Raw genomic sequence first — 16,943 nt, forward strand, 5'->3', positions numbered from 1 at the left:
CACAGGACACCCCGAGGGACACGGTCGAATGCCTACAAAAGCACAAGTTTAACTAAGCACTTTTACTCTGGTTTAACACATTTTCACACACACAAGCACGGACCCCGAGACGCAAGCGCACGAGCGCACACAGACACACAGGTGCAGGCGCACTGACCCACCACCAGATGGCGTTTTTTAAGCATGAAAAGTACAAACTTTTTTTAATGGCTTAAAAATAAAATAATGCTATTAGATATAAAACCTTTTTAAATTAATCAAGTAGTTCTTTTTTTGGGGGGGGGGGGAGCAATGAGCTATGAACTAGCATATTTTGGATGAATATCATATTTTTGTTACTTACGTCCTAGGGTCACAAATCATTTTATTGGGGCCACAAATCACTCTGTTTGACATAAGGGGCCTAATATCCCTCCTTTGGTCGGTAGTTGGATGGGACCGGTCCCTCCTTGGGGTCCTTGGGGATCAGGACCGTCCGACCTTCGGTTAGCCATTCCGGGTGTCTCTCGTCAACTAGCAGCTGGTTCATTTGTGCTGCCAGACGCTCGTGGAGTGCAGTCAGCTTCTTCAGCTAGTAGGTGCGAACCATGTCGGGGCCTGGTGCTGTCCAACGCTTCATACTAGAGACACAAACAAGATGGTGCAGTGGACACATGTGTGACTGCTGTGATTAAAGCATCTTTCTTTCAGCTTAACGAGTGAACCGTCAGCTCGTTCAAACACACGTTAAAGTCCGTTTGGCTCGACACCACCGAACAGAGGCAGCAATATAACATAGCTCACATTAACAGTGCAGTGAATCCTGCTGGTGCCGTCATATTCAGGACTGCAAACCGAGCAGCATCACTGACTTTCAGCTTGTTGTGTTTGTGGATATATGACTGACTTTAATTATCCATAAATCATTACATTCTCTGTAAGATTAAGCTCAGCTATTGAACAGCGTATATTTTAAAGTAAAGGCTTTAAAACCAAGTTAGTACAAACGTCACTAATGTCACATAACTTTCCCGACATGTGGCCAACAGTAATGTTTTAATGTTCCTCATTATTAAACATTTACACATAAATAAGTGACATCATATTTAGTACTTACTTTTCACAGTTTAGTCTTCGGCCGCTCCGCTTCTGCCGTCTGCGGAAAAATTATCCACACCGACTGCCGTGCTATGAATTGTGGGATATGTTGGGCCACGAAGTCTACACCGCCACAGCCTTAAAATTCAGGGAAATGAAGGACGCATTTGAGGGCCGTATTTCGAGCAGCCTTTGAATTGGGACAGCCTTCGGCGCGCAACTGTGACGTAATCGGCCTTAAAATGCAGCCTTTAAGGCTGGAGACCCTGAATTGGGATACAGCCCACGTTTTATATATTTCGGGAAATCGACGGCGCATTTGCAGTACGCATTTTGTTTGAAGTACACTTTGAATTGGCACAGCCGTCGTCGCGTGGCGGTGACGTAATCGCACTCAAAATGCGTACTTGAAGCGTGCGGTCTCTCAATTGGGACACAGCCTCCGTCTGAGGGCTCAGTTTGTGAGGAGATACAATTCCTACTGCGGCCCTGAGAGAGAGAAAAAACCTGTTCATCACAGAGTTATTAGTAACTGAGCACAGCTTTAAGGTAAAACAATATATCTTTGTGGTTGACGGTGGATTAGCTCAATGAAATACTTTTAATCAAATTTCAATTGAATTTATTTAAAATTACATTTTGCTTGGAAACAGATCAGAGCATTTTTCATTTAATTATTATTAACAGTGTCTTAAAAACATTTGCAAAGTCAGAGCGATTTTAATTCTTCACATTGTAATTATGTAACTATATATTCTATAATAAAACACTTGAGAATGAGAGAATTTGATTGGACGTTAGTGGTAAATCTTTTTTTTTTTCCTCCTCGAACTTTATTTGAAATTATAAAGTGAACAGCCAGTCATTCCAGTTCAGTTTGTACAGTAAACATAGAGGGCAAATAAGAGTAACAATATAGAGTACAAAGAAATAAGAAGGATAAATAAATAAAGGAGAGGGAAAAACATAACAACTTTGTACTTGAAAGTTGTATCCGTGACAGCTCATTCGTTAAACATTTCTGAATGAAGTTAATTTAAGAGAGTTTAAGTAATATTCAATTTCAATCAAAAACAAATTAAATGAAGGGGTTGAGTTTATTGGCACATATTTTTTTTCCTTTAGTTTCAAAATAAGTGGTAATGTTCTTCCCCTCAATTTTGATTTCGTATGTTGTTTTGCACATAATTTTCAAGCTCTCTCGTTAGTGGTAAATCTGGACAGCTTTGACAAAACGTCACATCCTGAGCTGCACCAGCAGGTTAACAAGCAAAATGATGAAATCATGGAAAACAGAATAATGAAAATGAGCCACAAAATAATTTTTTTCAAATTACTCAACGTAACTTAAACAATGACACTATTAACGAGCATTAAGGTATATTAATTATTTCTTTCAGAAATGATGTAATTATTTGATTGTCTGCCAACACTCTGTTTTCCACGTTGTCTTTCTTATTTGAATCCTTTTCCCCTCTCTGTATCTTTCCATCTCTTTGCGGTAATATTGTGTCTCTGCGCTCACGTTCGTCCCTCTGTCCCATCACAGACGTTATCAACGTCCGCATAAACTCCCTGACTTATATGAGTCTGACCCATGTCCCACATTCAGCCTCCGCATAACCCTCCGCGTCTGCTTTGTGCGCTGATTGGACGCCAGGACTCGCTCGGGAACGCGCTTGCGTGAACTCGCCGTGCTAGTGTTTCCAGGAGACTCTCCTATGTGCACGCGCACGTTTCCCACACGCATCCCCGCTGCCCAAACTGCATTTAAGGCGAATCCCATGAAGCGCGCATCCGTTAGAAATTTGCATGGGGCGTACCCGCCAGTGGAATGCGCGCACCCGCTGTCCATCTCGTAACTGCTGTCCAGCCTAATTGGCGGACACTGCTGAGTAAATGGGAATACCGGGAGCGCGTCTTTGAGCTGCAGTTGGAAAGTGGAGCAGAGTGCGCACTCCTTTTCCTCAGGAGCAAAACTGCGTTGCTTTCTCACTCATAACAAGTTGATGTTTAGGCGGAGCTGAATGTTCTCGTTTATGGCAGGTCGGATTCTTTATCACATATTTTAATTTGACGATCCTGCTTTTCCAGTTGATGCGGAGGATAAAAGCAGAGTTTCTGCACATGTAGCGCAGAAAGACGGATTCTCCAGAGGCTTCCGTAAGAGTAACAGCCATGTATGCAGGACGCAAGAGGAGAAAACCCGTTCAGCGAGTGTAAGTTTCTCTCGTTTCATCTTTGAAGGTTTCCCTCCGTCTATTCTAACATCCACGTGACATTTATTGTGTTTCGTAATTAAGATTTGTTTCTTTGTCGTCCTAAATTCATGGAAACAAATCGGTGTTTGCTGACGATGCTGAATCAGGTCGGTGGATGTTCAGTGCGGATTATCGCAGGCCTGCAGCTGTGGCCTCATTCTTTAACATGATTTCTGTCTGTTAATGATAACGCCACACTTGTGTGAATTATTGTACATGAATTATTTTATTGTCCCAACGTTTTCCAGGCCTCGAGGCTTACGGGACGACTGCTCGGCTATTTTCTGTCAAACGCCCTTCAAACAACCAGCTGGGCCGTTTTCCCCCTTTCGTTTCCTTTTGCAGGGATATTGAAGATATCTTCGGTTTTTATGTTGTTGCTTCAGTAAAACTCGGCTTCATTTCATTTCAAATCTTTTTATAAAAAGGCCTTTGGTAAGAGGCCCTAATCTGTTTTTAATCGCATTAACGCGACTCAAACACTCACGAACCTTTCAGTACAAAAAAATAAAAATAATAAAAAATATATAATAATAATAATAATAATAATAATCTTTTAAAATAGATTCCAAGCGGTCAGTGGCGTCACGGTCACACTCCAGCTTTAAACGCTCAGTCTCTAAACTGTGGGAAACGGCACCGAGATGATCTGCATCCTCCGCAGGCCTTTGTTCTGCTCGGATGTGATCCGACTCTGGGAAAGCTGCGGGAGAATTATTTAAAAATTAGTCATCATATCTAAAATCGTTACATCTGCATTCAGTTCTCCGCTAATGCGCTGCTATAAAACCATTTCCCCCCTTCCGCATTTCTCAGCTTTTAGCGTGTTTATCGAATAAATGTTAATATCAGACAAACCGGACTTGTTGTCAGGGTTAAACAGGCTGAATGTTTATCTGACTGCAGAATCCAGTTAATACAAAATGCAATTGTTAGGTGATGATTTCATGAATTAAAGGAAAGTAGCGAACCAAACCAACCGGCCCTGTGTGGAAAATGTAATCGTTCCCTGAACCAAGTGTTTGTGATAAGTGGCAATGACCGTTTCACTTTGCTGTGGAGGAACTGTGGCCCAGTCCTCTTTGCAGAAGCAAATGAGAACACTGAGCACTTCTAGGTTACTGTGGTTTCGCTGGTCAGGCCTAAGAACTGAAATGACTTTGACTCCCATGAATGTGAGAGAACTCAAGCTCAGAAACGGATCAGTGGTGCAGCATAATTCTTGAAAACGGCCTCAGTGTCAGTAAAGTTCCTAAACACAGCCTATAATTCTCCTCTTGCTGACACGTACTGTCACTGAGATGAGCATTCGGTTACATTTGTGTTGAAACAGGGACAGACTTCCTGACTCCCCGAGCTTGTTTAACTCTGAGAACATGACGCGTGATGATTCCACGCAAACACATTTCCCGACTGAGCAACGCTGAATGTTTATCTGACTCAAGTGACTCAGAAAATATCAAATCAGAGAATGAATTTGAGTGAAAATAACAACGTGGTGCAGCACTGAACGGAGACGGGGAGAGGAAAAAGACAAGCCTGCATATCAAGCTACTATCGCTGATGTGCAGGATAAACAGATCTCCATCCATCCATGTGTTGTGACGTTAGGAGAGGTCGTTGTAGTCGTATTATACTCGCATCGTTGCCATGCTAGTGTGGAAAAAACCAAAAACATGTGAAACTTCAGCTTTGATTTGGAATTGAAGTAAAGAAACGTTCAGTGTTTTAAATGTAGGCCGACAGGGAGGCCCACCCAGCACTGAAGTTCAGAGCATGTGATTGGCTGCTCTTTTTAAAAAAAAAAAAAAAAAAAAAACCACACACACACACACACACACACACACACAAGACCATCCACATTATCAGTTACTGGATTTTTTAACATTAGAACAATAAAGTCACGTATTACCATGTTCCTTTATGACAGTACAGTATAGAAAGAAGGCATGTAGGATAAAGTACTCTTTACTTTGAGCTCTGTGATGTCTCACATTAGGATCTGTCAGCTTTCTTTCTTTGCATCTGGTTAATCATCCAGTTTGTACTGAAGTCTGAAAGCACCAGTTACAGCCGCAAATAAACACGTCTGTAACGCAAAGTTATTGAAGGGCTCGTTTTATTGCAATGGATGAGTTTACTGACTGACGCGCAGAAGAAAGAGTTCTTTATGGAGCCTAGATGGTGTGAATGATGAGACCAAAGACTGCAATGTCTTGTACCAAAAATATATTAAATAGGGGAAAGGGGAAATGGAAGAAAAATAAAACACACAACAAATGCCCACAATTAAGTAATAAATCAAAGCTGTGATTTCTGTGCAAGAGTCCTTTTCATTTCATTTATTTCACACTTGGTACAACAGATCAAACAAACCAACACACTTTCTATCAATAAAGCACTACAACCATGTGTGAAAAGGAGCAGGAAGAAGAAAATATTCTTATTAAACCCCGCCCCCTATCTACAATCCAACTTCTATCCGGTTGTTCAGTGATGACGCGACGAATCCTACTTCCGGGTCTAAAGTAGTCTGCGTTTAATATGGCTTTTGTGTTGTTAACATGTTTAATGTTTTGTATTTTCTTCTATTTGATCTCAAAAAGCTCCTAAAACAGTCAGTGATCACTGTTGATCTCCCTCGGCTTTTATTACCGCCAATCATTTATTTAAGCTCAGTTTTTAAAACCTTAGGATGTAACTACAGCCCAGCCCATGCAGCAGTATATGAATGACTAACCTCGTATTGTGGATGGATTATCTCAGTTGTTCTCCTGGCTGAAGTTTGGTCCTTTTACAGCATCCTGCCATGCGATTACATTTGTTCCTGACCACCGAGAACACTCACGTTAACTTTTATCGAGTGGAAAAAAGTTAGCTTGTTTATGTTATGCTAACATAGCTGTGTCGCTAGCGGTCACGTAGCACATCATTATATACCAGCTAGCCCAACTTCAGTAACCCTACAAACATCACTGCTGTTTAGTTTTCTGTCTTCATTTATGCTGGAAGTGATAGCAGAGCTGTATGTTTGAATTTGTTTCCAAAACCCGGCAGTCAGGACATGCTATATTGTATTTAGATAGCAGGGAGTTAGCTCGCTAGCTTCTAACTTCTAACTCCGTTTAATGTAATAAATTCCGTTTTCATGGATGCCTGGATGTTAAACTCAATTGTTACACCTGGTAGAGCAGAACGCTGATCATTTTATTAAAGATGAAAGACTTTAGACAGTTTTTCAACTCTCAGTAATGCCATAGTGATCGTTTGATATATGGACCTGCAGCGGAGTTTAGGCTCAGACACGGCTAGTGACGTCAGACTGAACAACCGGATTACAAGTGGACACCAAAAATCAGGGAACAAAGTAATATTAACATTTCTCTCCGGTCCTAACACAAACCAAACTACAAATTTACAATGAGAATATACACCACTCCACATAGTAACAAGGAGAAAAATAAAATAAAAATTATAAAAGGATCCTTTTTCAATGAACTCCAATTTCATTCGCATTCTTCATATTGAGTTATCGTTTTAAGCATGTAACACTTTTTAAAACAATGTAAACTTATACAATTCTTTAAATTATAATGGAGTTCCACAGTCGTATACCCCTAACCGTTGCACTCATTAATCTTTGTGTTGTCCTAGCTAACTGATGCTTAAAATAAAATTTCCTTCTACTATCTTCTCCCCCTGAACACATTAAAAATACTCTTTGTAACTTAAAGGGCAAAATATTATTTTTAAAGTTCACTTTTAAGGTATTCCTCCTTAGGGTCCATCTTCATACAATGGGGAAATATGTCCGTAATCCAAAGACGGCAAAGTGGGGGGAAAAACAAAACAAAAACAAAACAAAGAATGGTCCTACCGGCTCGCCACTTCAATATGAAGAAGATCAATTCAAAGGGGGACAAAAAACCTGACCTGTATGTAACACTGATGAAGCGCTAATGAATTAATACAGGCTAGGGATTGAGTGAAATATTATGGTTATCATTAATCAGAAGATTTAGGAATGCTACTGGAGCTGATGGGCAGTAATTAATAAACACACACAACACAAAAATGTTTTTGCAGGTACCATGTATTTAACCAAACCCCAAAGAAAAATAACAAAAGAAAAACTTAAATAATCACTCCTGCTGCAGCTATCCAATTAATCAAAACCCAGTGAGGGTGCACAAAGACAACTAAGCAGATTCTTCTGGCTTATACCAAGCAATACACATTTTCAAAAAACGGTTCCCCCATAAACACCACATGTTAATATCAAATCCACTGATCCACACTGAAGTCCATGAGTTTTATCTGAATGTCCATGAGAGATGTCCAAGCGCTATTGTCCAGAAATGAGGGGAATGGTGTGTATGATTGCAGAAATCAGTGCATTTGGAAAATGGGGACAGAGCGTTGTCTTTGATAGCTTCCTACCCAACCAGTGGAAGCTTCAATTGCAGAATGAGTCCTGCTCCTAGCCCTTCATTGGCTCGCCATCCTCTTTCATACCCCAAAGGTTCACCTGGCCTGCATTAAATAAACAAGGCCAATAAGAAGTCACAGCCAATTAAGCTAAATACATTAAGTTATTCTTGTTCCTGTGCACACAATTTATAAATAAATAATTGGTTAAATATAATATAACCAATAAGGATTTAACTGAAACATTTCAACTGCTACATACATACTATATAGCTCCACAACATTCGTTATTCAACAACTATCGGTCAAATCAAAATCAAATTGTTTGGACCGGCAGCAGCCAATTAGCGTCAGCTGGTAGCAATACAAACAGTCAATTAAAAGTTCAAACTCACCAATTCCGTTCTGTTCAGTGCACAACAACATTATGGCTCTGGCTCACAGTAATCAGCATCTAAGTTGCATAAGTTAGTTTGTGTTAAAAAAAAAAAATGCATTAAAACGGGAAAAGCAAATGTTTGCCAATACACACCTGCAACAGCTCTGTCACCTGGCTTGCCTCCACGCATCTGACGGGAGGAAGCCGGGACAGGCTTACTATGACCTACATGCCATCCGATTGGCTGAGCAAAGTCATGTGGTTGGAGTTATTTATTTGTGATGCGTTCAATGGCAGGAAATTAGTGCAGGAAATTACTCTGGGTTACACGTAGGTCAGAAAAATGTCCATTAGCACATCAAGTTCGATTCAGTTTACCGGTAAACAAATATATTTTTCTGCAAGTCTATGTAACGATGCAAATCATGAATCATCATCATCCACCAATGTACAACAGTTAAATTATTAATCATCTTGGCTACGTAGCTTAATCTATACATTCCAGTAGCGTTCGCTACAAAAATACAAAAACAATAAAGAAACTGTCTGACAGCATAGCCGAATTCAAGGCAACACAACAATAATCATTCAATCACACTTTGTTTTAAAGTAAGCCAATTAAAATGCTTAAGTAAATAAAAGTGTTCAAAAACAGCGGTTTTTGAACCGGAGTTCTGCTCGCGATGGGAACGCCGCCGAACAAAGTCATTTTTTAATCGCGAAAACGATCGACTGGTTACTGACAACCAAAAGGTTGTTTTTGGTAGATATTAAGGACACTTACCGCTGAGGTGAAATGAGTTTATAGATGAATTGAGAGGAGAAAACGCTTTGTTTTCCAACGCCGTTCTAAACGCCACGAGCTTACAGCCACAGCAGGAGTCGAACCCGGAAGTATCCCTCCACAGCCGGTTTTCAGAGTTGCCGCGACGTGGAAGGAGCCAATCAGGAGAGGGACCTCAAATCAGCTGACGTGGGTCATGTGACAGGGAGTAGATGATATGGGTTACACGTCGCTTGGAAGAAACGATTCAAATCTGATTGAACTGAAAGCTTGTTGGTTTCAGTCACAGCCAGATAGATTAAGATGGGTGTTGTTAAAGGATTACTTCACACAACAAATCCCAGTGTTTGCTTACTGTGCAGGCTGGAAAACCATAGACCGTTCATAAAAGAACAACCTGCGCAGGCTAGGAGTGCATTAGGCCACCATCTTGGCTTTTTGAAATGTGACAGGAGACTGAGAAGCCAAGGTACACAATTCACTTATATAGTAATGATTGAAGGTAGACCTACCTTCAATCACACCCTACTTTATCTTTCCGCTGTACAATATTATTTGCACGCTGTCGTCAGTAAAGCTCCAACACACCAAAAACACATCACTTGTCGTGCATCATTTTGAAGGTGACGGCTTCAAGGTCACGTCTGTCACTCGTTTGGAAGCAGAGAAAAGTGGGTCTCAGGCTGCCTGCTTCGCACCACAGGCACTTATTTCACCCATCGTCACTTGAAGTCACAGAATGTGATTCACTTTGCTTAGTTTAGAGTTTAACCAAGTGATTGAGACAATAAACTGTCTTACTGCACTGTAAACATATGCAGGGTTTTTATGTCTTTATTATCTGTATTAAGCACATTTTACATCTGCTGTCAGAAAGAGTTTCCCGAGGTCTTGTTGGAGTGGTCGCTCTCTGCTGATTATTGGAATGAAAGTCGATTTTTAAGGGACTTCTTTACTTGACCACACTTTTGAGACCCAGAGCAATGTCTGTCTTTGATACACAGCGAGTCTACACGTAAAAATAATACAGAAGACAGGCTGCATACACGAAGAACCAGATCTAATCTACCTACAGCAATACCAATGGTTCTTGTTTGCTTTCTAATCAGGGTGAAGCAACCACCAACTGCGGGATCCAAGTCCAATCCATCTAAACGACATAGAGACAGGCTAAACGGGGAGCTGGAGCGGCTGGCCAGTCTGCTGCCGTTTCCTGAAGAGGTCACTGCCAGTCTGGATAAACTGTCCATCCTCCGCCTAAGTGTCAGCTACCTACGAGCCAAGAGTTTCTTCTCTGGTAAAGTTACCTTCTGATCGCAGCAATGGCATTAAGCAGTAGACATTCATTTTGTAAGTCACAAACTCTTCTCCCAGAAAGTGAAAGGTTTTTGGTATTTCTCTATAAAACATATGATTCCTAAATGGTTAGCGTAGCTCAGCGCAGTGATTGAAAGCAGGACAAATGCCAAAGCCAACACTTGCCTTATATTTGGACCTTTGGATATCGACTTCCAGTGTAAAAAGAGGTTCCCTGATGCTATTACCAGAAACTGTCTGGGCCCTAAAACCACTGAAGCTGGTGGCTGTGGGAGAGACTACTGCAAGAAACTGATGGGTAGAATTTCACATTCTCTCCTCTGTGGATTTCTTCCCATGAAAATGAGTCCAGCTGCTGCTGTGTAAAGCTATGCAACATTCATGGACTAGTTCTCATAAGGCATTAAGGTAAAACTGGCTCCACACCTGGTGGATGACAGGTGCTGTGTAAAAACAGCCGTGAAAAGACACATACACTAAATAACAACAATGTACAGCTCTGCACAGATGGGCCGTGAGATGTTCATCCATTCACAGATGGATATAGTATTAATCCTGTGCTGGAATAAAGACAGAACCATAGTATGCACTGCACAATGACAATAATGCGTATAATAGTCTGCACATTTGTAAACAGGTGAATATTTTGCAAAGTGCAGAATGAGCTGATGGAAATCTGTATGCATGGTAAAATCCTCTGATAAAAAAGTAACAGATGAACTGGACTGATCAAAAATACAGTTGTTGTTTCACAGCTATAAAAAAAGTTAGAAAAATGTGAAATGTCACTGGTGGATTTCTTGTAGTTAGACCTTTACTCAGCAACTGATGGTGAAAGGTTTGCAGAACAGCTTTGCACTTTGTTTGTTTGTTTGTTTGTTTTGGTGAAAATCCCTGGAGCTGGTTCTGATTAGGTCCTTGGACCTTGTTCCACTTCACTACATCACCACAACACCAAGGAAATAAGGCCAACTTCTGTGGAAACGGATAGTGTAGAATATTATTGAAATTGTAAAGAGGAGGGGGAATAAATATTAATATTTAAAAAAATCAAAAATAGCATCTATTTAAGTTAGAACAGTAATATCCTCTTTGAAGGGTCTTTCACTCAGAACCAGTAGAGTTGAGAGAAGACTGCTGTTTCTATCTGTACTCATGTCTTTTTGGTACTACAAACTGCGACTGGAGTTTGAACCAGGACCCTCTTGCTGTCTTAACCACTGCTTCCCTGTGAACCAATCCGGTTGTTGATGACATATGAACTCTGCTTCTGGGTCCAAACTACTCTGTGTTTATTAATTACCACTGTTCATTTTAAAGCTCAGTTTTTAAACCCCTCCGATGTAACTACAGCCCATGCAGCAGTATATGAATGACTAACCTCGTATTGTGGATGGATTATCTCAGTTGTTCTCCTGACTGGAGTTTGGTCCGTTTACAGCATCCTGCCATGCGATTACATTTGTCTCTAACCACCAGAATCCCTCACGTTAACTTTTATCGAGTGGAAAAAGGTTAGCGTTCATCCTCTAGCTTCACTGTGTTTATGCTATGCTAACGTAGCTGTGTTGCTAGCACATCGTTATATAGCAGCTAGCCCAACTTCAGTAACCCTACAAATGTCACTGCTGTTTAGTTTTCTGTCTTCATTTATGCTGGAAGTGATAGCAGAGCTGTACGTTTGAGTATTTACAGAAATCTCTCAGTCAGAACATGCTATATCATGTTTAGGTGGAAGCTAGCGAGCTAACTTCCTGCTAACTTCATCTCTGTTAAATGTAATAAATCCTGTTTTCATGGATGTCTGGATGTTAAACTTCATTGTTACACCTGGTAAAGCAGCAATGCTGATGATTTTATTACAGATGAAAGAATTGACAGTTTGTGACTCTCAGTGATGTTGCCGTGCTCGTTTGACTTTGGGACCTGAAGCGGAGTTTGGACCTGAAAACGGCTAATGACTTCAGACTTAAAGACCAGATAGAAACAAACTGGAATTTGTTTTTATGTGTCGTTATTGTGAACAGAAAGCAGCAGCTGTTTTTAAATGTCCTCAGTTATTTTCAGCCATGATGATTGTGTCACAACAGTCAAGCTACTCTTTTGGTGTTGCCCAACAGCTCGCAGATCATCTCAGAGCACCACAAGAACAAGAACCCACTGCCTTCTTCTGATGACTTCATCACAGCGACAGGTTCTCATTATTTCATTAAGACCTGTGTCTGTGTGACTTCACATATATGGGGATTAAGAACTGTGTTTGGTATGTGTTGCATAAAAAACATTGTTATTTTAGGTGGCGATCTTTCGAGGCGAATGCTGCAATGCAGTGGCTCCCAAAACATGAATAATTGAGAGAAACCCTGGAGTTTAAAGAATTTATGAAATGGAGGCAGAGCAGTGTTTGTTTAAGGCAGCATCGTTCTGAAATGGCTGTTTGGTAGAGACACACAGGTTACAGCTGTGGTGATTAGAGCATGTTTAAAGTGTTTGCACAAATGCTTTGCTTAGTTTTGCCACGTGGCTGTACGCTAAGAAAAGAAAGCAAAGTGCTTTTCTTACGTATTTCCTTAATTATGTTCAGGAGCTACATTTAGCAACATACAGAAGCATTTGGTATCTCCTCAAGCTGTCACAGTGAATTATTGATCGTGGATTGCCGTAGCATTAGGTCAAAGTGTAGCCTATAGACAAAACCTCTTGTCTAACTGCATTAGCCTACTTCCTGGACAGTCTCTAAGTAATTAACAAGCTCAGGGCTCTTACATAAAGGAAGCAGCTCCAGTGCTCCAGGCTGCCTCTGCAGTCAGCTGTAATTTGCTGTATGTAAACAGCACAAATTCACTTGTCAGAAGCTTCCGAGGCTGGATGACCTGGACAGCATGGAGCTAGCAGCACTCTGGGAATGCTGCCACTTCTTCAGCACTCTGCCCCGCTTGGATGTTAAGAGGAACTCTTAAACACTAAGAGAGCTATGACTTCATTAAGTATTGTTTTTTTCAACATCAATAAGGTGTCTTTAAAAATCTCCTGAGAGCGGGCATTGAATGCATCACAGGAGCTGAACAAAGCTCTGACAGAGCCCATTTAATCTGGCTGACAGCATTATCCGAGCCAGCTGCCATCTTTGTTATTGTCAGCAGCTACAATGGGCTCATTCAGTCTGAGGAGAGGTGAGTTAACGCTGCAAACACGTGGATCCCCCCGCCCCCCGTATCCTCAGCTATAAAATACACATTCACAGCTGCTGTCTGGCATTTGGATCCAAGCACTGTTAGAGATGCTGAATCAGCAGATGACCTGCTCGACCACCTGAGCTGCAGGTTCAGCCGTTAGTCTGAGCTAACGTTTGAAAAAGTTCAGATCACATGTTTCTAGCAGTCCTGTCACAGATGACGTGCAGTGTAGACGCAGTGATAAGATGAGATAAGACTTTAGTGATCCCAAACGGGGAATTTTTTGCGTCACCTCAGCTCAGGTACAGAAGGAAATCCAAAAATCCAAAAAGGACAACCAATGAAAAAAGTAAGATAACACACTATATACAACAGTAGCATACACAGTATGTGATTATGGATATGGTTGGAAATATGCAAGACACAAACTATATAGCTTAACATAACTATTGTACCACTACTATTCCTATGTATAGACATGTACACACACACACATGTACACACTAAATATACATATGTATTCATATACAGACATATTACCTGCACATGTCCGTACACATGGAAGCATTATGCATGAAGTGGTGACCGTGGATGTTCACAGTGTCCAGTGAGTCATGACATCGTGATTGAGGAGTTATGGAGTCTAACTGCTGTTGGGATGAATGATCTGCCAAAGCGCTCCTTCCTGCAGCGAGGGTGTTTCAGTCTCTGACTAAAGGAGCTGCTCAGCCCACTCACAGACTCATGCAGTGGGTGATGTGGGTTGTTCATGATGGATGTCAGCTTTACTAACATCCAACAACAGCTTTACTAAAATGCATGATATGCCTTTTAGTATTACAGTCATAAACGTGACTGGAAGTTTGGGCAGTGGAGCAAATTCACTTTGCCACTTTTTATTTCGATTTTCTAGGTTTCTGTGATATAGAAAAGAACAAGCATAAACGTTTCACAAGTTTCAAAGACTGTCAAATAAATCCCATGTATGCCAGGAGTCACTGTTAGTCGATCCTTCTACTTTAAAACTCCTGCAGTTGACTGGATGTGAGCTTCTGGGACAAATCCTGATTGATGGGGATCCATTTCTGCCTTATCAGAGCTCCAAGCTAATCCCAGAATGTGGAAAATGATGTCAATTCTATAACTATTGTCCTTAAATGGCTAGAGCACACATTTAGCCATGCTCTACATATAGTACAGCACAGTAGGTGTGACCATAGCAGCTGTTTTATTCATTTATCCATTTGTTTTTTTGGATAAATTGTTAGATCAGCTGTGCTACCATAGTGAAGATATCCCCTTGGAGGCAACTGCTACTGTGTTTACAACAAACAAAGGGTTGATAAGATTGTAGATGACAGAACTGAGCCAATAAAGACGCCTCTGGGTTTCTTAGAAACGTCTGTGCCTACAGCCGGACGCTCTGTCCTTTTTCCTCTTCCTGTCCCCTTTAACTGACCCAGTGTCCTGGAAAGCTTCCCGCAGTTTTTTTAAAGACAGGAAGCCAACCTGATTTCACTCCAGTGTTGCTGAGTCGTCCCATCCATGTTTGGACCTGTAGGTAACCACAGACATGGTTATTGTTGTCATCATTAACATTAATAATCCTATTGTTGTATCCATAGCTGGGTATTTGTTGTTCAGATAAGCTGCGGCTCTTGGAACACGCTATTGTCATTTTAATTTTAGTGGATTATATGTGTAAATGAACAAATACGAATAATGTTCATAAAGAGAGCAAAACATTATTAAAGAGCTGTTTCTGGCAGATGCAGTAAAGGGAAGCAGGAATGAAAATTGTCATGATGATAAGGCCACAGAAGTTCAGGGTCTTCCTGTGGATTCCTCTGATATTGTATTAAAAATGAACCATGAGGAGAAAAACACATAAACCTGGCACACAGCTGCAAATATCTGCAGTTTGTCCCACTTTTGTAGCCCAGAACTGCTGCTCTGGGATTTGTTATGTAAGCTGTGTGACCATTCCCAAAGTCTTGTGACAGGTCATGATGCCTGTTTCACTGTGCACTGCTTCCCCCTCCTTCCTGTAGGTCATCTCTCTGACCACAAATGAAAGGTAGAGCTGTGGGGTCAGCACCCTCTGCCAGCCTCATCCTCTGTCCTTCTCCTACTTGGCTTAACCCCATCCCCCAGCCCTGCTAATGCCAGGAAGGCGGCACAGCGTGCGTGTTTTCTCTAATATGTGTGCTGGTGTGTACAGCATGTGTTAGTAGATGTGGGAGTGGGGCAGCTGCATTGACTGTTCATTTTTGCATTGACTCTTTCTGTGCTGTGTTAATGCTGTCAATGCAAAGCAAAGGATCGTTTGGTTGTTTGCACAGAGAGGAAGGCTGTGAGGTTGTGGTTGTATTGTAATTACTGCATGCCCATTTATACAAGGAGAAGGTTCACTGACATTACACATTAATATCAGAGCAGAAAATTGTGCATTATTTAAAATGTCAAACTCATGTGAACTTTATTGTTATGATAACTTGTAACCTTATTTGTGTAGCACTTTATAAAGTGCATGTTATTGTAAATTATAGCCAAAAATGTGATAAAATATTAATATGTATGCGTACTAATCAAAATGAACGACAGCTTCAGGGATGTCGTTTCAAAGGTTTGGTGCTGCAAACTCAGAAACGTGGATTTGAAGTAAAGCAGTGGAGTAGTCAGTAGTCTCTAATGGGATAACTAGAGAAGCTGGAAGCTCAGAACATGAGCTATGTAAGAAGGATTTGGGCTCTGTAGGGCTTTATGTGTGATTCATGAAAATATTTAAATCAGTTAAAAATTTCACGAGAAGCAAGAATAGAGAAGATGTGAGTTTTTACTGGTTTTCGTTAGCAGCCAAACTCCTGAGCTGTGGCAGGTTAGTGGGGCTGTGTCATGTACAGTGGGGCAAAAAAGTATTTAGTCAGCCACCGATTGTGCAAGTTCCCCCACTTAAAATGATGACAGAGGTCAGTAATTTGCACCAGAGGTACACTTCAACTGTGAGAGACAGAATGTGAAAAAAAAATCCATGAATCCACATGGTAGGATTTGTAAAGAATTTATTCGTAAATCAGGGTGGAAAATAAGTATTTGGTCACCTCAAACAAGGAAAATCTCTGGCTCTCACAGACCTGTAACGTCTTCTGTAAGAAGCTTTTCTGTCCCCCACTCGTTACCTGTATGAATGGCACCTGTTTGAACTCATCATCTGTATAAAAGACACCTGTCCACAGCCTCAAACAGTCAGACTCCAAACTCCGCCATGGCCAAGACCAAAGAGCTTTCGAAGGACACCAGGAAAAGTATTGTAGACCTGCACCAGACTGGGAAGAGTGAATCTACAATAGGCAAGCAGCTTGGTGTGAAAAAATCAACTGTGGGAGCAATCATCAGAAAATGGAAGACATACAAGACCACTGATAATCTCCCTCCATCTGGGGCTCCACGCAAGATCTCATCCCGTGGGGTCAAAATGATCATGAGAACGGTGAGCAAAGATCCCAGAACCACACGGGGGG

At 41.1% G+C, this 16,943-nt stretch overlaps 1 protein-coding gene and 1 long non-coding RNA gene across 5 annotated transcripts in view; one reads left to right on the plus strand and one right to left on the minus strand.

Annotated features, from left to right (window-relative positions):
• The first annotated feature begins 2,916 nt into the window (after positions 1–2,916).
• LOC101487738 (aryl hydrocarbon receptor) overlaps positions 2,917–16,943 on the plus strand; it is a 67,228-nt gene continuing 53,201 nt past the window's right edge. The window contains exons 1-2 of one of the 4 annotated variants that reach the window (XM_004571563.4): positions 2,917–3,296; positions 10,039–10,226. In XM_004571563.4, the coding sequence (XP_004571620.1) occupies positions 3,256–3,296; positions 10,039–10,226 (229 nt within the window). In that variant the 5' untranslated portion in view covers positions 2,917–3,255. Of the gene's footprint in view, positions 3,297–10,038; positions 10,655–16,943 lie in introns of those variants that run through there. The other 3 variants (XM_004571562.4, XM_076875405.1, XM_076875406.1) reach the window with 3 other exon arrangements.
• Positions 6,453–9,077, minus strand: LOC112436155 (uncharacterized). The gene is made up of 3 exons (XR_013093682.1): positions 8,930–9,077; positions 8,162–8,220; positions 6,453–7,871 (listed from the first exon to the last, which is right to left on the minus strand). It is a non-coding gene; the product is annotated as an uncharacterized LOC112436155 (long non-coding RNA).

The sequence above is a fragment of the Maylandia zebra genome, linkage group LG16 (genome assembly GCF_041146795.1).
Source record: "Maylandia zebra isolate NMK-2024a linkage group LG16, Mzebra_GT3a, whole genome shotgun sequence".
Classification (NCBI taxonomy): domain Eukaryota; kingdom Metazoa; phylum Chordata; class Actinopteri; order Cichliformes; family Cichlidae; genus Maylandia; species Maylandia zebra.